Source organism: Diabrotica virgifera, chromosome 5 (genome assembly GCF_917563875.1).
Source record: "Diabrotica virgifera virgifera chromosome 5, PGI_DIABVI_V3a".
Classification (NCBI taxonomy): domain Eukaryota; kingdom Metazoa; phylum Arthropoda; class Insecta; order Coleoptera; family Chrysomelidae; genus Diabrotica; species Diabrotica virgifera.
In genome coordinates this window covers 39,915,080-39,936,642 of record NC_065447.1, presented here as the reverse complement: position 1 = coordinate 39,936,642, position 21,563 = coordinate 39,915,080, and the positions used below count along the sequence as shown (strand labels likewise).

General features: G+C 33.6%; 1 protein-coding gene across 1 annotated transcript in view; it reads right to left on the bottom strand.

Moving 5' to 3' along the window:
• Nucleotides 1–21,563, bottom strand: part of LOC126885350 (potassium voltage-gated channel subfamily KQT member 1) — a 267,609-nt gene that overhangs the window by 186,452 nt on the left and 59,594 nt on the right. Inside the window, exon 4 of the mRNA XM_050651907.1 lies at nt 815–1,054. Coding sequence (XP_050507864.1) covers nt 815–1,054 — 240 coding nt within the window. The remainder of the gene's footprint in view (nt 1–814; nt 1,055–21,563) is intronic.

The window sequence follows — 21,563 nt, the reverse complement described above, 5'->3', positions numbered from 1 at the left end:
AGAATATCTTCACAGAAACCTAAAATAAACGAAGCATTGGGACAGTGCAATATCGAGAAAATGCAAAGTAAGGAAATCCGAGAAAATTACGAACAAAGCAAATGTTTCAAATTTATAACAACAAGCAACCGCAAATGTAAAAAAGAATTAATTAGTTGTTAGCATGTACAAATTTTAGCATAATAGCGAATGTATTAAGGGAAACGGAGAAAAATGCAAAATTTTGACGCATGTCAAAATTTTCAATGTGTTTAAATGTATTAATTTTTTTCGAATCCTTAAAAAACTAATAAGTATTTTTGAAAAATTTAAATGCAGAATGAAACTACTTTATTACCGAGGGCCGAAAGTCCCTTAGCATAAATAAAACGTTTTTTTTAATGAAATATTTGCAATTAAAAATCACACCAAATTTTCTCTTTTATTTTCGTCCCTGTAACTTATTAAAATAAACATTATAGAAGTTTTCAGGTACTTTCGGACCTCGGTAATAATGTAATCTTTCATTCCTCGTTTAAATTTTCCAAAATATTTATTAGTTTTCTCAGAATTCGAAAAAAAAATGAATACATTTAAAACACATTAAAAATTTTGACATGCGTCAAAATTTGGCATTTTGATCCGTTCCCCTTAATATAACATTTAAACTTTGACTAATACAATATGGTCTTATCGGTCGTATCTGTACAGATTTAGTCATCAGAAACGTTTTAATATTAAAATCACATGAAATAAAATCAACACAACAATATTAGTTTCAGTAACAACAGACTGTTATCTAACAAAGCTGTACATGGTTATTACTATCGCTTACCTTTGATAAAGGCATGCTATAGTTACTGCCACTCCCCCCTGCAGCGTTGTTATTGGCAGCAGGGGGATTTGGATCGCTGAGGTAGACTTGCCAAGTTGCTGTGGAGTTGAAGCTTTTGTCGGCAGCGTAACACCTCCACAGACATTGGATCAGCATTGCAGCTGCGGGAATTTGACGATTGAAGTGCTTTTGACGTTGCTTTTGTTGAACTTTTAGTGCAAAGCCGGACCCTAGAATGCCCTGAAATAAAACAATTTTTATTTATGAGATTTTAGTCTTTAGTAGCAGTATAAATACATTTTTGAGATGATTATCGTTCCATTAACTGAAATTTCAGTATCCACATCGGAAGCAGATTATAAAGAACACCTTTTAATAAAAAAACAATCTTGTTGTGTTATGTTATCCTCATAATTAACTTCTGTCAGTATGTTCATATACTTTATAGAAAAACCATTAGTTTTGTGCTTTAATTTTTTCATTATTTTTAATTATTTTATAATTTTAAAAATTAAGTAATGATTTTTAGAAACAAATTTTATAATTGGCGCAGTTTGTGGTACAATTCTCGGGAAAATCCATCCTAAAAAGTTCTTGAGTTCAAATCTTTACAAATACAAAACCATTATTCTAGACGGTATTAAAGACAGTGTTTAGCACGGATATATTAACCATAGATATCACCAGAGAAGCCATCAAGGTGGCTAGCAGGTCTATTTAATAGAATTATGAAAGTCGGACAAATGCCAGACGAATGGAGAAGCAGTATACTGGTACCTGTTTACAAAAACAAGGGAGATATACAACAATGTACAAACTACAGGGCTATAAAACTGCTTAGCCACACCATGAAAATATGGGAAAGAGTAATTGATAGACGGATACGTGAAGAGACCGAAATATCCGAGAATCAATTTGGCTTTATGCAGGGTAGATCAACAACAGATGCAATTTTCATTATAAGGCAGTTGATGGAAAAATACAGGAGTAAAGAAACAAACGCCCATATGGTATTCATTGAGCTTGAGAAATCATATGATAGAGTTCCTCGAGAGATTCTGTGGTGGGCACTCAATAAGAAAGGAGTCCCTGGTGAATATGTAAAGATTGTGAGGGATGTGTATGAGGGAGTAACGACTAGTGTCAGGACAGGTGTGGGAGAGACTGATAAATTTCATGTGAAAGTAGGATTTCACCAAGGCTCTGTGCTTAGTCTGTATCTATTCTCATTAGTTTTGGACCAGATAACAGCGAAACTACAGGGTAACATTCCATGGTGCTTAATGTATGCTGATGATGTCGTGTTAGTAGGAAATAGTGAAAGAGACTTAGAACAAACACTGGAACAGTGGAGACAAGCTCTGGAGGAAAAAGGTTTAAAACTTAGTAGGACAAAAACAGAGTATTTGGAATATTCGTTTAAAGATGGAGCTACTACAAATAAAATGGTATCTTTGGATGGTGAAATGATTGTGAAAAGCAATAGTTTTAAGTACCTAGGATCGGTATGACAGAGTAATGGAAAAATAGATGGAGATGCATGCAGTAGAATTAGGGCTGGATGGATGAAGTGGAAAGAAGCGAGTGGTGTGTTGTGTGACAGAAAAATTCCAATGGAGCTGAAGGGAAAATTCTATAAAACAGCCATAAGACTGGCTATGATGTACGAAACTGAATGTTGGGCAGTGAAAAAGAAAGAGCAACAACGAATGTATGTGGCGGAAATGAGAATGCTTAGATGGATGAGTGGAGTGACAAAGAAGGATAAAATTAGAAATGAGTGTATTAGGGGAAGTCTAGGTGTGGCACCAATTGATGCCAAAATGAGAGAGCATAGGTTAAGATGGTTTGGTCATGTTCAACGTCGAGACGTTAATCGCCCAATACGAAGAATAGCTGAAGTGCAGATTCCTGGAAGGAGTAAGAGAGGAAGACCAAAGAAGACCTGGGGGGAGGCGATCGATAAGGCAGGACATGTTGGTAAAAGGGATTAACATTGATATGACCCAAGATAGAATTGTGTGGAGAAATGCAATTAGGGAAGCCGACCCCGCATAGGGATAAGGCAAAGAGAATGATGATGATCACCAGAGAAGCCATCTTAACACTGAAAAATAATAAAGCCCCGGTTCGGATAATCTCCCTGCCGAACTTTTCAAAAACAGCGGCGACACCCTCTTGAAACACATGCATAAACTTATAACTGCAGTCTGGCAACAGAAAGAAACATCCACAGACTGGAAGTTGGGTGCACTCTTTCCTCTACACAGAAAGGGAGACATGATGGTGTGTGATAATTATAGAGGCATCAGTCTACTCAACATGGCATATAAAGTGTTGTCCAACGTATTGCACAAAAGACTCCACCCCTACGCCGAACATATAGTAGGGGGATATCAGTGTGGTTCCGCCTAATAAATTAACAACCAACCAGATATTTACGGTGAGGCAGATCCTTGAAAAAACCCTAGTGTTCGGCGTCGACACCCACCACATATTCGTGGACTTCAAAGCCACATACGACACAGTTAATAAAGGTAAACTTATACTTGCTATGGTAAAATTTCAAATACCGCTTGATCTTGTCAAATTAACTGAACTTACACTTACAGGAACAGAGAGCGTGATAAAAATCCAAAACGAATTCTCAAGACCCTTCCATTATAAAAATGGACTAAGACAAGGTGATGGACTATAATGACATGTCTCTTATTTAACCTGGCACTAGAAAAAACTAATTCGATATTTCCAGATTAATACGACTGGTATTATCTTTAATAAATTAGTACAAATTGTCGGATACGCAGAAGACATAGACATCATAGGTAGGTTCACAAAATGTCTCAATGAAACATTTCGGTGGTTAAGAGCATCTTTACAGAGAATGGGACTAAATAAATATCCAAACGACCAAATATATGTGATGCACTAGGTCAGGAAACCCGACACCTACAAGAATAACTATTGACCACCTAGAACTGGAACGTTTCGATACCATCATATACTTAGGGTCATTGCTAACTAAAGATAACAATGTCAGTGAAGAAATTAAAAGAAGAATAGTGCTCGCCAATAAGTGTTACTATGGCTTAAGAAGACAGATGGCCTCGAAAATACGTAGAAAAATTAAATTGACTATCTACAAAAAACTAATAAGATCAGTGCTGATATATTTATGGTTCAGAAACTTGGTCACTTAAACAGAATGACCAAGAATTGCTCAAATGTTTTGAGCGAAAAATCCTAAAAATAACGGGCAAGAGCAAGACTGAGACTTAAGTACCAAGACAACTTGGAGAATGATTTAAAATATATTGGAATTAGGAATTGGAATCCATTGGCATGGAGCAGAGTTGCCAGAGACAGGGGCGAATACAGAATTGTCCTGAAGATGGCTTTGGCTCACAAAGAGCTGTAACGCCACTGATGATGATGGTAATGCTAGTTACTGCCACTCCCTCCTGCAGCGTTGTTATTGGCAGCAGGAGAATTTGGATCGCTCAGGTGGACTTGCCTTTTTGCTTTAGGTTTAAATTAGTTGCCAAGTTGCCTGTAAATTAGTTCCTAATTTACAGGCATGCAACGGCGGATCCAGTAACCTTGCAAGGTGGGGGCAATGAAATAAAAATTTTCTCGTCACTGGCGTACGCAGAATTCTTATTCGGAATGGGCTGTTATTTTCTTTTTCTTCATGAACCATATCGTTTCAGAACATTGGTTACCATCATAACTATTTTAATTTTATTCCCTGCCACCGTAAATCAACCACGAAGTGCTTCTCCGTCCTGGACTGAGTTTGCCTTATTTTTTCACTTGCATAATATTTTGTAGCAACCTATATTTTGGACCTCTTATTACCTACATGTCTGAAACACTCCAGCTTTCTCTTCTTGATGCCTTTTATAATCTCAATAGTCTTGCTGAGACGTTCTAGTATTGTGGAGTTTCGAATCTTCTCCACCCAATGAACTCTTAAAATTCTTCACAGTCCAAGACTCGATACCTTACAGTAAGACGCTTTAAGTAAGTACCATACACACTGCACAGTAACTTTTAAGGCGTTTGGAAGCAGAAAATTATCGTTCTGCAGGTGATGTACTAAATGGCAAATTAAGCAATATTTGTAGTAGTATTTTACAATGTGGAAACACGTCTTCGTTATATATATATATATATATATATATATATATATATATATATATATATATATATATATCGGGTGTTCTACAGCATTCGCCGTTTCCCGCATCCTATTCGCCATGCTTTTCGGTCACGAATATCTTCCTCGTTGAGTTGTCTACTGTTCATTGCTTTCTCTACATCTTGTATCCATGTTCTCTTCGGTCTGCCTCTTTTTCTTCTCTCGGGTGGTACATACTGGATCATTTTTTTGGACCATCTTGTTGGTCCCATTCTCTGGACATGCCCGTACCATATATTTCGTTCATTATGTTCCAAAGACTTTTAATAATTTTCGATTCCAAGGAATTCTGTTTTATTTTTCAGTTATCCAGTTATCAACAGGACACAAAATTCACTATTTATTTTCAATCGTAATTATCTCTTTCTTAAAAAAAGTGTCAGTAGACACCAGGCGCGATCTCAAGGAGGGGGCAATTGACTCCATTGACCCCCCTTGGATCCGCGCCTGCAGGCATGTGTGTATCCGGCTTTATCTGCAGAAGTCTTTGGAAATGAGATAATGTAATACGAAGATTAATTACTTCTTATTAAGAATATGTCATCGTTTGAACAATATATCTGTTAAAGAAATAATCAAGAAATTAGACACGTGTATATTAGGTACACGTGTGTCTACTAGCGTGGCGCTTACTGTATAAGAGCTTGGTGTTATAATAAAGTAATACTAAACTGTGTCGGTCTTGACGGTCCAGTTCGCTGAGGCGCAGTCGATCGACAAGTTTAGTGGATTTGCGATTTGCGATCGCTGGTTCGAGCCTCAGCTAGGTCATGAAATTAATAAAAGGCCAACTCCGTATTATAAAACTCAATAGAGTCAACGACTTGATCTGGAATAAACTGGCGTCTGATCGGCCTATGGAGGAGCGGTACGGCAAGGGATAAGGGCTTGCGGCTTGGTGATACTCCTCCATAGATCCCTACCGAAGGGCGTTGATGACTAAGAACGCTGTATATATTATATATTACAAAACTGTGTGGGTTATAATTAACTAACAACTAAAATATTAACTGTAGAATATAAAGAAAACGACTCTTTGTAAACCAGATTTATTAATTCCTACTATACTGTTCAGAAACAAACACCGTATTCCTTATTAAATTCTTATTAGTCTAACGCCAGTACCATTTTTAATAAAGTTCTTCCCGTTTTTATTTTAAAGGATGTATAATTTTATCCCGTTGCTTTAACGAACCTGCCATTTGTGCCCATTATTATGTTTCCCTCAATAAATTGATGCTTAAGGGGAACGTGGCAACACAAAGTGTACTAATAAGCCCGAGATGCGACAAATGTCACCGATTTAAATGGGCGTCTTCGATTTTTTCTTCCATTTAATAATGTGATATACACGAGATGTGATATTACCGAAATTTTTAAGGTTTTCTCCTGAAAAAATTGAATTGAACGTTGATGGCCATTAGTAAATGCCGGATTATAAATATGACAGAAAGGTGAAAATAATAATTTATTAATTTTCACAGATTCTAGTAAAGTTTAAGGATGAAATTACGTATTACGTACGTATATTTTCGTGTAATTAAAGACTGTCTTCTCCTCCTTTTGTGTTCTGTTGTACGTTTGTTAAAGGTTCTGTCAGTTTGACCGATGTAAATTTTTGTACAGTGACCACGTGTCAGTTTGTATACACCACTCTGTAAATGCTTTTTCTTTTGGCTCGTACTGTTATTAGTGTATTTGCTTAAGTTGCTGTTTTTTTTTTCTGAAAAATGGTGCGATTCCGTCATGTTTATATCTTTGGCTATTTCTGTTGATATATTTCCTGTATAAAGTAAGGACGTTTAGGTTGGAATAAATTAATTTTTGCGAGAATGGGCAAATTTGGACATAAATCCCTAAACATGTCGATTTTTAATTTTAAATTACGATTTTTCGTATATATCATACTAGTGACTTCATCCGTCTAAGATGACGTAATCGATGAATTTTTTAAATAAGAATAGGGATGTGGTGATAGCTCATTTGAAAGGCTATTCAGTTCTCTATTGAGTAATATAAACATTAACATGATTATTTATACAAGGAGTCCAAAAAAAATTAATTCAATTAACTGATACAAAAAGAAGAATGTATGTAATTAATTTATTTCAAAATAAACATGTTTATTTGAAAAATAGACATTGATTTTCGTTTAAATTAAATGTTCAAACTGCCAAGAGGTAGGTGGGTGGGAGCTTTTACTTCAATTTAAGCGAAAATATTTGTCAAATAAACATTTTTTTTTTGTTTTCTGGCAGCAGTAAAATGTATTTCAAATTAAATAAATTACATACGTTGTTTTTTTTGGGTAAATTAAATTAATTCACAATAATTTTTTTTAGGACAACCTATATAAATAATTATGTTAAAGTATATATTTATGAATAGAGAATTGAATAATCGTTCAAATGAACTAGCATAATATGACCCCAATTCTCACTAAAAAAGCATCGATTACGTCATCACGCTCAGATGGATGAAGTCACTAGTATGATACATAATATGTCAAAAAATAGTAATATAAAAATAAAAATCGACCTGTTTCGGGATTTATTTTCAAAATCGCCCATTCTCAAGTCCCATTCGCTTTAAGTTTGTTCACGAGATTTTTAAGGTCTTCTCCGGAATTAACCAGTACTAAATTATCATCGGTGTATTTAATATTGTTTACGGTTACATCATTTACAATAATACTTTTGTTGTCTCCATTAATAGTTTTTCTGAATTTTTGTGTCTTTGTATAGTATCTCTGAAATAAGTACGTTCATTAGGTGTCCAGAAAAACGGCAGATATAAAAATCGTGCAAGTAGTTTCCGAGATAATTGCGGCGTTCCATATATAAAACACATACTGTATATATTATAATAGGTACATAATATTATATATGTTGTCCTATTTTTTCGATATGGAGTTCTATTTGCTTGTATACAGACATATTAGATATCTATTAGTCGAGTCACGCAAATTATAAAAACACCAAAGGGAATATTTATGTAACCGAATCGATGTGGGCTTTGCTATAAAATTCAGTTGACATGGCCCTAATACACGCCACGCCAACTGAAAGCAACAGATGCAATCGTGATAATTGTATTATTGAACAGAAAATCAGATTTCACTACACAATTTTAATGGATGTTGAAACAATAAAGCAGTTTCACTCAAAAAAATGCAATTTGTATCATGCCGCAACACGTTATTTCGATTTTGTTTTTCGTTTACAGCTTCTCATACGTCATACGTTACAGATTACAAGTGGTGTTGTTATTTTGCTATTATACACTCGCCAGTACAAAATTCCGCCACCCAAAATTTTTGATTAAGTTTGACAACTTGTAACTTTATTATTTGTACTCCGATTTTAAAGATCCTTGCATCAGTTTGTAGGTATGTGTATTGACATTGTTTTTTATTATTCCGGTAACAAAAACATTTTGCTTACAGGCAATATACTGGGGTGAAAGAAGCGTTATATTTTCTCCTAACTTTAGTCCTATCATATTATCCCGGAGCCATCACTAAAATTTTGTTTTTTGAATAATTATCTGAATATTTCTTTTCTTGTGTAAGAGCTGTGCAATTTTTTAAATTAAACCAGTGATTGACGCAAAACATGTAGGTTTCTTAAATAGAGGTTGGATTGATCGGATTAGAATGGCCTGCATGAAGCCCAGATCTCAATCCTATTGAGCATTTATGGGATGAATTATTCGCCGTCATCCTAGACCTCCAGAAAATGTGGTACAGCTATGGCCTTGTTATACGCCAGTCAATGGGAGCAAGAATAGGATATTACCTCCGAATTCTATCCTACTTCATGGATTTTAATTAATTTTGGGCCTAGCCTCTACTTATCTCCTAATTCAAAGTCTACCCTATGCCGATGGGTGCGTTTACCTTCTTAGGGGTGAAAATGTGAAAATTTTTTGGTTAAAATTACCACGGAATCCGCTAGAGAACCTAATTCTAAGCAAAAACTATTCTATAATTTTTTTTTGGAAACTCAATACTTTTTGAGATTACATTTTCAGTATTTATATTTCATTATTTTTCAGATACATTTTCATTGAAACATAATACCGTTTCGAACGGTTTTTTTGCGAATACCTTAAAAACTGTGCATCTAACTAAAAAAACTGTATTGAACATTTTTGTAGGTAATAAAAAAACAAAGAGATACTTGCCTTCATAAGTCTTATAGTTATAATACAAAAATAGATATGGTAGGTGAAAATAGTTTGTTTTTTGGTACATGCTCATATTGGTGTAATCAACTTGAAATAACAGAGAAACGGTCGATTTTAGGTGTATAATGCTTCCAATGACTTTTGTAGTGCTTGAAAATACCTTTAAAGTGAGCTATATTAAAGGTCAATTACATTAAAACTAAGCGAGATATGCTGCAAACAAAATTGATAACTAATATATTTTAAGAAAAAATTAAAAGTAATTTTATCCCCCATCCAACAAAATCTAAATGCATCGTTTTCCTTCTACAATACCTTTTACTATAGTGTCATTTCTATGTTCAAAAAGTTGGACGGGTTTAAAATGAATGGTTTTAAAAAAAAAGATCAAATTATAGAGAGCATTTTTAAATGTTCTTAAAAAATCTTAATTTTTCTCCATGTAACTTGAAAATAATAAGAGATACAGTAATGACAAATAAAATTAAAATTTTCATCTGAAAAATCCCTATGTTTTTGTGGCATCTTTTTTTCGTATCTCTTTTCATTTTCGACTTACATGGAGAAAAAGAACGTTTTTAAGAAAATTTAAAAATGCGCTCTATAATTTGATCTTATTTTTTCAAAAATTATTCATTTTAAAACAGTTCAACTTTTTGAACATATAAATAACACTGTAATAAAAAGTATTGCAGAAGGAAAAAGATGTATTTAAATTCTGATGGATGAGGGGTTAAATAAACTTCTCATTTCTTCTTAAAATACAATAGTCATTAACTTTTTGCAGAATATCTCGCTTAGTTTGAATGCAATCGACATTTAGCATTGCTCATTTTAAAGGTGTTTTCAAGCACTGTACAAGTTGTAGGTATCATTATACACCTAAAATCGACCGTTTCTCGGTTACTTCAAGTTGAATACACCGATTTGAGCATGCAGCAAAAAAAAACAAACACTTTTTAAATACCTACCATATTCCTCTTTCTATTTTAACTAGAAGATTTATGAAGAAACGAATCTCGTTGTTTTTTTATAACCTACAGAAATAATTTATATAGTTTTTTTGTTAGATGCATAGTTTTTAAGGAATTCACAAAAATTTGTCCGAAAAGGTGCCATTTTTCAATGAAAATGATAAATTTTCAACCACGAATAACTCAAAAAGTATTGAGTTTTCAAAAAATAATTATAGAACAGTTTTTTGCTTAAAATTAGGTTCTCTAGCATTTTCCGTGGCTATTTTAACCAAAACATATTTTTCACTCCCGAGGAGGGGTGGGAACCACCACCCAAGATAAAAGCGCACATCGGCATAGGGTAGACTTTGTTTATTAAGCTATTCCCTACTTACTGTGAAAATATCGAGTAAGTCGGTGTAGTAGGAAGGAATTCGGAGCCAAATACCCTCATTGACTGCCCTATATTGCCTATCTGGTCATTGTGATGCGTCGACGGATCTCCTTTTTGCACCGTCCACTTTTAGTAATAACGGAGCCCAAGTAATTAAATTGTCTGACCGCTTCATACCCTGCTATGTATCTTATCTCTGAAGACGCCAATATAGTAATTGTTCTTGTAAATATTAGTAAAGTATGAAAAAATTTAAAAGCGCTTTGTGAAATAATACGATGAAAATCACGCGTTGTTCTTTAAAGATAATGCATTTGAAATATTTGCATCTTATTACCGGCGGGTCATTTATTTCTTCTTCTTCTTGTAGCGCCTATTTGTGTTATGTAAACGACTATCATGGCAATCTGTACTTTGCAGACTGCTGCTCTGCGGAAATTTGTGGTTGTTGTGTTGAACCATTTTTTTCAGCCTGGAAATTCTTCGTCTTCTTGGTCCTCGTTTTCCGTCTACATTTTTCTGTAAAATTAGTTGCACCAGTCCACATCACTCGCTGTTCCTCATGATGTGACCGAGATATTGGATTTCAGCTATTTTGCTGTTAACAGCTCTTTTTCTTTTTGTATTCTTAATAAAACACTCTTTTAAAAGCCTCAATTTTCTTACAGGTGGTTCTATGAGAGTACACAAGTTAACTCCGTACAACAGTCTAAGGGCCGGTTGTTCGAAAGCTAATCAACAATGATCATTATCAAAGATTTAATTACTGTCACCAACTGTCAATGTCAACTTTGTTTGGGTTACTGAATACATAATATGAAATTACTTAATCAATTATGTTAATAATTGTTATGTTAATTGATTAACTAATCTCATAATTTTAATCATTTATGTTTTCAGCAACCCAATAAAAGTTGACATTGACAGTTTTGGTGACAGTAATTAAGAGTAAACAGTAGCGATCAACAGGTAGCAATAAAAATATAACTTCGGGAGATAGTATCATAAACTTTGACAACAGTGGTAATCTTTGACATTATCCAAGATTAATATTATTGACAATTTAACTCATAGGCGCGCTAAATGGAAGTAACCGAAACAATTTTTTTATTAGTAAATAAATATTTCTAAAAATAAACCAAAATGGGTGAAAATTTTATGTTAACATGGTATTTGCACGAAATAATAATAATAAATAATAATTTCGTTGTGAAGCGAAACGAGAGCCGTCTTATTTTATTTAGTTCATAGAGCGCCAAAGGCACTCTAGAACGGCCCTTCAACCATTCTTAGGGTCCCATCAGAGGTGCATATTTCATTCTTTTTGAATTACTAAAATTCGGGCTACCGTTATCGATTCACAACGAAATGATGGCATGAATGCCGTGGCGGTATCTGCTAAAGACGAACGAAAGTTTTACTTCTAATATTAACAATATCACAAATAAAATAAAACTTATTAGAACTAGTCTTCTGGTTAAACCAATCGTGGCTTGCGGCTTCTAAAATTTGCAAGCCAACGAATTGCCGGAGCTAAGAAGGCCGAGGGAATTCTACCAGGTTACGTCGTACTTCATGGAATGATTATTTATTATTTTGATTAGTTCTACTAGTAATCTGAGCATTGGGAACTAATCTTTGTTGGAATTTTACCGTGCTGGACAAGTGGGAAGTGAGATGCAGCCTGATAGATCTTCCTCGGCATTGTTAGCTCCTGCAATTCGTTGGATTCCAAATTTTAGAAGCCACGAATGATGTAACCCAAAAATTAGTTCTAATAATAAAGTTTTATTTTTGATATTATTAATATTAAAAGTAAAACTTTCATTCGAATAATAAAACGGTATTGACACTCCCCCCCATATTTCGTATTTCCGTGTACACGTCTGGACGTGAGCTGTAAGCGAAAATAATCATACAAGTGACATACAGCGTGTCTCCTTCGCTGTTCAATTGCTGCTGGCGTGGTATATACAGTTTGGTCTCGGTAAGTTCTCATTGATTATGCATACATATTCTAGAGAACAGATGGTTGCAAAAATATATGTTATATGCTTAGGGTTGGAAAAAACAAAATTTGTAGTTTGTTTAATTTAATCGTGAGAATATAGGAAACTAATATGGTACATATTCTAACGTTAGTTTGAAGAACATAATAGAAACGTTGTGAATGAAAAATAAATAAAAAAATTGACAAATGCATTAAATTGCATTAAATACATCTGAAATAGAGATAAGTTATAAATTCTTTGGTGGACTGTTTTTGATTAATGTTTTTGTTTGTTAAGTTGTCCTGAACACTTATTTGATTAACAAATCAAAAACATAAAAAATTGAAAAAATTAATAACTCGTTTTTATTAGATACGGTCCACATATACATAATACTAGTTCAGTAAAAAGTTACACTATTTCGAGCGTTGGGGTTTGGGGCGAGGGGGAGTGTTAGGAGAAGTTGATAAATTAGTAGTTTTTACGGTTTTTGGTTTAAAGTGAAGAAAGTTCTATTCAAAAATATTCTACGTCACATTTAAAACAAGATAGGTTTTATGCATAACTGTTCTAAAATCAACGATTTCGGTTGTCGGAAATCAACCGTTTTCCATATTTTTCATATATATTTTTTTATATTTATTTTGTTCTTCTTCTTCTTCATGTTACTTGTCCGTTGGCTATTATCATAGCAATTTTAATTTTGTTTGCCGAGTTTCTGAATAACTCGATCGATGTTATAGTCCTGTCGCCAGGGGGGGTACAACGGCCTCGTTAATTCAGATGGACTTACCCAAGTTTTTTTTATGTATTTTGACCCGTAGAACACGAATTTTTTGGGTAACAGTTGATCCGGATGTCGATAAGGTTGTTATAGACCAAGAACTTGAGGAATCAAATAACAGCGATTTTTGGCAAAACAAAACAATATTTTGTATTTTTTGGGTCATTTTAAGCAAAAAATATTTCTACAAGTTTTTTAGTAGGATGCACAGTTTTCGAGATAAACGCGGTTGAACTTTCAAAAAATCGAAAAACTGCAATTTTTAAACCCGAATAACTTTTGATTAAAAAATAAAATAGCAATTCTGCTTAGCGCCTTTGAAAGTTCAAGTCAAATTATGTCGGTTTTGATTATTTGCATTGCTAAAAATTTATTGTGTTATTGTTAAACAAAGCTACAAACAACTAGTGCGTGAGTGATGTTTCTATGATTTCTCATTTAAAATCGAACGAGTAGATAGAATAGGTACTAGTGCAATCAAGACTATTTCTACGTTAGCACATATCGGCACAATATCAATTTTTTATCTTTGACCTGTTAGCTATGTGTATGCCTTTCATGTCAATCCAAGCGGTTCTTTAAAATTTAGAGATTTTGCAATATTTTACCGTTAAAGAACGGACTATTTGTGTAATTACAAGTATAATTTAAAATTAATTTCGATTATACAGGGTTAGATAATGTAGTTTAAAAATAATATTAAGTTCATCATCATGTAGAAAAGAAACTGTGAACATCAAATATTTGTTTTATTTTAGAAGATATATCTGTATTCCCAGAACCTCCACAATTCATCTTACTTGATAAACGGAAGTATTTGCTTCATGCCAGCTCCTTAGGTTTACCATACCAGGCAACAAAAAATGGTATCGTTCAACAGGTAAATCGCGGCGAAGGCGATGGCAAAGCGTCCGCTTATGTACAAAGTCTAAAGAATATTAAAAAAAAATGAATAACCATTTTCAATTTCGTTGCAAAACGAAAATACAGCCGAACCATATTCTAGTCCAATCAGAGAGTGATGCAAGCACCTCCACCGGTTTCGAAACTTATTAGTCTCTCATCAGGAGGCACATATGCTACTCTCCCTGATCCAACCAAAACAAACACCAATCTATGCCATTTCGTTCGTTGCAATCCGGGACTGCACGTTGGGGTTTGTTTTGGTTGGATCAGGGAGAGCAGCATATGTGCCTCCTGATGAGAGACTAATTAAAATAAAGTATATAGGAAATACTACCCTGGAAATTTCTCGCCCTATCCGAGTCCTACTTATAAGTTTTACTATAAACGTATATATCTAATAGTTTAGTCGTAAGAAATGAACGACAGATTGAATCAAGTTCGAAAATATTGTCACCAATGATAGTCCTGTCGCCAGGGGTACAACGGCCTCCTTTATTCAGATGGACTTACCCGTAGGACACGAATTTTTTAGGTTACAGTTGATCCGGATGTCAATAAGATTGTTATAAACAAAGAACTTGAGGAATTACATAACAGCAATTTCTCCAAAAAAAAAAACGTTGTATTTTTTGAGTCATTCTAAGAAAAAACTGTTCTTACAAGTTTTCGAGATAATCGCGGTTGAACTTTAACAAAATCGAAAAATTGCAATTTTTGAACCCGAATAACTTTTGATTAAAAAATAAAATAGCAATTCGGCTTACCGCATTTGAAAGTTAGAGTCAAATTATATCGGTTTTGATTATTTGCATTGCTAAAAATTTATTTTTTTATTGTTAAACAAAGCTATAAACACATAGTGTTTTTCGTTCCCAATACATGCGTTTTAATTCATGCTACATAGAAATTGCCTCGCTTGCATTTGTACCTACTCTGCCTACTCGTTCGATTTTACATGAGAGATCATTGAAAGCAACACTCAAGCGTTATGTGTTTATAGCTTTTTTTAACAATAAAAAATAAATTTTTAGCAAAAATAAATTTTTTCGGGTTCAAAAATTGCAATTTTTCGATTTTAAGTTCAACCGCCTTTATCTCGAAAACTATGTATCCTACGAAAAAACTTGTCAGAACAGTTTTTGCTTAGAATGGCCCAAAAAATACAAAAAAATGTTTTGTTTTGAGAGAAATCGCTGTTATGTAATTCCTCAAGTTCTTTGTTTATAACAATCTTATCGACATCCGGATCAACTGTTACCCAAAAAATTCTTGTTCTACGGGTCAAAATACATAAAAAAACTTGGGTAAGACCATCTGAATAAAGAAGGCCGTTGTATCCCCCTAAGGACAGGACTATGAATACCTACCTCAAAAAAATTGGCATTTGTACTGTAGTCAGGATCTCTGTACCTAAACATAGATTTATTTATGACAACAGTAGATTACTTCTTATAGGTAGGTACTTACATTATTAAAATTTGTGGTGGCTCCAATTTCGGTGTTCTCATAATTTTGCCACGGCTTTTAATGGACTTTTTCTTGGAATGATTCGCTTTATTTTTCGTTTAACTTTTCTCATTTCGTTAAACTATTGATAATATGTTAAAAATAAAAAAATCTCCTAAAACTCTATACTCGCATTAGAATTCGAAGTATTTTTACGTAAAATATACTTACCTACCTACATTGAACTAAAACACAATTAACAACAGTCTATTATTTCAAAGAGGCCAACAACTTATACAACAACAAAAATATAATAAATTAACTATCAATAAATACTATTTTCTTATGAAACAACTATAACGAATTCTTAAATTAACACACTACTGCACTGAACAGATATCAATAAAGATGACAGACCAAATTAGAGAAAATCTGACGCAGGTCTGTCAAAATGAAAGTGATAATTTCTGTATGTTGCCTAATTAGTTATTTAGTTATAATATGTTCGATTTCTTGTTAGAAATAAAAAATTTTAGTAGTTCCAAGATTACACAAAATCTAGGCATGGGATAAAATAGTTTATTTGAAGAAAGTTTATTATTTTTTTCTTCTTAATGGCGGTACAGGCTCCTTTTTTCAATATTTTATTTAGTTATAGAGTAATTTCCACATACTAAAATATTTCTAAAATTGGGCTCTGTACCGCCATTCTTTATTATATTACGAATATGTGTGCCAAATATCTCGACAAAATATTCAAAATTAGAGCCGCAATCTTGGAACGCGTTTGATGCCACCTGTTGCTCGCTACTGTAGCCTCTTAAATATTTGATAGTTATCATTGTTGATTAGCGTTCGAACAACCGGCCCTAAGAAAGATATAATATCGTAGTAACCGTATCGTCAAATCAAACGGAATGGGACGTTTCGATGCCGCCGGTTCATCGCCAGTCCATTTAATCGCCGTCATATCTCGCATTTCCTAGAATTCTTAATTAATACTACAAATAACTAATAATTGTAACTGTCGAAAATTCGGAAATATATCAGATAGGGATTAATTGACTGGCGATGAATCGGCCGGCATCGGCATCGAACTGGCGGCATCGAAACGGCGGCGATGAAACGTCCTAGACCTCAAATCAAAACCAAAAAAACCATTAACAGTGTATGTACTATCAGAATGTTGGTGGCCTGCGTACAAGACTTTCTGATTTGTTAATAAATGTGTCATGCTGTCCATACGACATAATCATACTAGTTGAGAGTAATTTGAATGATAACTTCAGGGACAGTGAATTGAGATGTGATGGTTTTGATGTTTTTCGTTGTGACAGAAGTCTGAAATCTTGTGACAAATTGAATGGAGGTGGTGTCCTGATATTTGTTAGGAGCAAGCTGCAATCTCATTATATCTCTATCAATGAAGACCGTATTGAACAACTTCTTATTTTATGTCAGTTTGGTAAGTCCAAGTTTTTTATTGGGGGTACTAATATTCCTCCTCATTCTCCCTGGGAAGCATACATGTGGCACTGCCAATCCATGGAAGAAATTGTTTTTCAGTATCCATCACTTAATATTTACACGTTTGGCGTTTACAACTTACCAAATGCAGTTATGGTACAATGATGAGTTTGGTGTCTTAGTTCATTGTCCAGGAGGCGATCCAGCTCTTGATGTGGCACAAGCTTATGGTTACCTAAAATTTTACCAACTAAACTCTTTACCTTATGACAGAAATGTATTTTTAGACCTGGTTTTCTCTAACGATAGGGACTTGGTTATCACAAGGGCGGGTGATCCTCTCTTGAACTCTAGTTTACATCATTTTGGCTATGAAGCTAGTTTGATGGCCTTAAACACATCTTCCTCTTCATGTCTGTCCTTTGATGAATTCTACTATGATTTCAAGAACGGCAACTACTTTGAGTTTAATAACTTCTTGGCTGCTACAGAATGGCAGGAATGCTTAGGTTATTGCGATATAAATGTATCAACTCAAGTCTTCAATGAAATTCTTGCTACAGATATCGCTTTTTTTGTACCTTTGAAACGCTATAGATCTTCTACTTTTCCTAAGTGGTTTTCTCATGATCTTAGATGTTTGACGAGAGAAAAGAAGTATGCCCACTCTCTGTACATGAAGAATCGGTCTGATGTTAATTATTTCAATTTCTCTCGTCTCCGATCAGAATGTAAACGGTTGTCTGATGGATGCTTTTCCCTGTATATTAGAGGTTTAGAAGCTGAATTGCAGAATAACCCTTATTCTTTTTGGAAATATATTAGGGATAAACTGTCTAGTCACAACCTTCCTGATTTGATGTTTTATAATGAACCGTCAGTTTCTAATGGACAAGGTATTGCTAATTTATTCAAAGATTCCTTTCAGACTGTTTACTTACCCAGTAATAACGATCTCAAGTTACCCAGTGCACATTATTTAGACAGCAACATCGGTGCTTGCTTCAATATCACTGACTTTACTGTCACTGATATTTTTGATGGTATATGTTCTCTTCCAAATAAAACTTCCAGCGGTCCAGATGGTGTTCCTAATTTCCTTTTATAAAAATGTATCTGCACTGTTGTTGGGCCGTTATTGTTATTATTTAATAAATCCTCACAGTCTTCTACATTTCCGGGTGCTTGGAAGGAGAGTTTTGTTGTACCCATATTTAAAAAAGGTAAGAAGAATGACATAGAAAATTATCGTAGTATATGCATTCAATCCGCTATTCAAAAACTCTTTGATAGTTTGGTAGCTAAGCAGTTGTCGTGGGTGTGCAGGGGTCTGATTTCTGAATCTCAGCACGGTTTTTGCAGACAAAAATCCACAGTAACGAATATAATTTGCTACCGATCTGATCTCTTAAAGCTTATGGAAGATCGTAAGCAGATTGATGCTATTTATACCGATTTCAGTAAGGCATTTGATCGTGTTGATCACCAAATTCTCCTTAATAAATTGGCATCCATAAGTTTTCATGTCCATTTTGTTGAGTGGGTTTAAAACTTTTTATCTGGTCGTACCCAACGAGTTAAAGTGGGTGGTCTTTTTTCTGATATTATTACTGTAAGTTCTGGTGTTCCACAGGGTAGGCATACGTCTCCCCTGTTTTTTGACTTATTTGTTAATGATATCGTTAATTGCTTCTTATATAGTAAATGTTTAATGTTGGCCGATGATGTAAAATTTTGGCGAGTTGTGAATGATATTGAGGATCAGAAACTTTTACAGGCTGATATGGATCGCTTATGTGATTAGTGCATTTGCAATAATCTTCAGTTATGTGTTGAGGAGTGTTGTTATATTAGTTTTTCCCGTATGTTAAACAAAATTGATACTGCTTATCACATAGACAGTAAACCTCTTAGATATGTCTCGTCTATTAAAGATCTAGGTGTTATCATGGATGAAAAGCTCTCATTTGTCGAACATATCAATTCATTATCCGTAAAAGCTTCCAAATTATTTGGATTTGTTAAAAGGAACTCTAAATACTTCTCTATTGTTGCTCTTAGGTTAATCTATTGTTGTCTAGTCAGATCTATATTAGAATATTGTTCGGTAGTTTGGTCTCCGTGCCATAAAATTCATATTGACAATATTGAAAAAGTCCAACATATGATCCTAAAATACTGTGCTTATAAAACTCAGACTTATATTGGGAACCATGATTACACTGGGATTGAGCAACGTTTATCATTAGCTCCCCTTAGTGTTAGGCGTGATATTTGGGAGGTGTCTTTGTTTTCAAAATCATTAATGGTCGCCCATTGTCCCAGTTGGTTGGATAGTATAAGATTTAATGTTCCATATCCAGGTTTACGCTACAATGTTACCTTTAACACGGCCTTTCACAGAACATCCTACGGTAGTAACATGCTTTTAAATAGATATATGTGCTTTCTTAATGGTTTTGATATGGATCTGTTTAATATAAGCCTGGGCCAACTGAGGAGATCTCTATTTGTGTTTTGTATAATTTTATTGCTTTGTTTCAGTTATATATGTACATTTTATATTTTATTTTTCTAACTGTTATGTTTTGAATATTTTGCCTGGTGATTTTTAAAGTCTTTGCTTTTCTTATTTTTACTTTATATATTTTAATGAATGATTGTACCTCATTTTTTTTATTGTGTTTATTGTATTTTTTCTGATAATGGGGTTTTCCCGTGGGTAAATAAATAAATAAATAAACCTGATTTTTATGGTTATTGGTAAATTATAACATTTTAATTACTTCGCCATTTTTTGTATTGCAGACCTTACCTTCTTTATCCTACATTTGAATTCTAGGGAATGGTCTCAAATTTCATCGACGTTCGTATCAAGATAGGTGTCTGTTTTTATTCTTTCTATTTATTAACCGTTCATACTGATTCGTCAAAATTGCTGTTCCTTCTAAAGACCATTTACACAATACATTTTGTTTTCTTAATATTTAGTGAAAGTCCATATCTCTGACTTACTTCTGTGATTTTATTCATTTACTCCTGGAGAGCTTCATAACTGTCAGGACTTTCATGTATTTACGTTTATTTAATTAGTCATTTCAATTATGACAAATGCATTATGCAGTGATGAAACTAGAGTCAATTAAAGAGAGATTAAACTAGTAGAGTTGGAAATTATCGACATAAACGTATAAATTAACGTTGTTCTGAAGCTATTTCCTTGTGGCATTTTTATGATTAACTATTTATATGTATAAATTTACATTACAATACATAGTTTCCCACCTTTAGAAGTCTGTGACAGGAGTATTTTATAAAATTCTACTGTCACAGTGACAGTTGTCATACTCCTCTGATACGTTTAAAGGTGCAAAACTATGTAATGTTAATTATTTATACTAAAATTGGAAAGAAATCCTTAGTAAAAGGTATAAAATTTTTTTAATAAACATCCCTTAAAAGGGCTACATCACAACAAAACCTTTTCGATTTTTATAAAAAATCATCATCAGTGTTCGATCTAAAAATAAGTATAACCGATTTAATGAATATAAAGTTATTATTTAAATTTTGACAAAGGTTAGAGCAAGTTGGTTATACTTACAAACTGGATGCTAGCTGAGACACAAAAGAAAAATATTTGGGTAAAAACCCTTTACATAAAATATAGATGCCTTAAAAGTGCATACTTCAGTAAAAAGGCCTGTGATGGTCACATGGCAAACAGGATAATGCCCTAAGGTAAGGTATACAAGTTTCCCAACACGTGGGATCCAAATTGAGTTGATCACATTTCAATGACTAAGGGCCGGTTGTTCGAACGCTAATCAACAATGATCATTATCAAATATTTAATTACTGGCCCCAACTGTCAATGTCAACTTTGTTTGGGTTGCTGAAAACATAATATGAAATTACTTAATCAATTATGTTAATAACTGTTATGCTAATTGATTAACTAATCTCATAATTTTAATCAATTATGTTTTCAGCAACCCAATAAATGTTGACATTGACAGTTTTGGTGGCAGTAATTAAATATTTGATAGTGATCATTGTTGATTATTATCAATCATTTATTGTAATCAATTTTCTTGATGGCAATCAAATCGCGACATGAAAAATACATGTAAAACACTAATCAGTTATTGATTATAGGTAAAACAGTAATTAAAATATAGCCGCAGCTCTTAAATTATTAAAAATTGCTTATTATTATTATTGATTTGTAAGTAAAAACAAGAAATTAACATCAGAAAGAGTTTAATTATGTTTTATTTTAAATTAAAACCAAAATAATAAAATAAATCAGTCAACATAACCTCAAAATGCGACATCTGTCAGAAGTACGGTTAATAAAATATAATTGTAATTAAATATTTGATAATGATCAGTTTTGATTAGCGTTCGAACAAC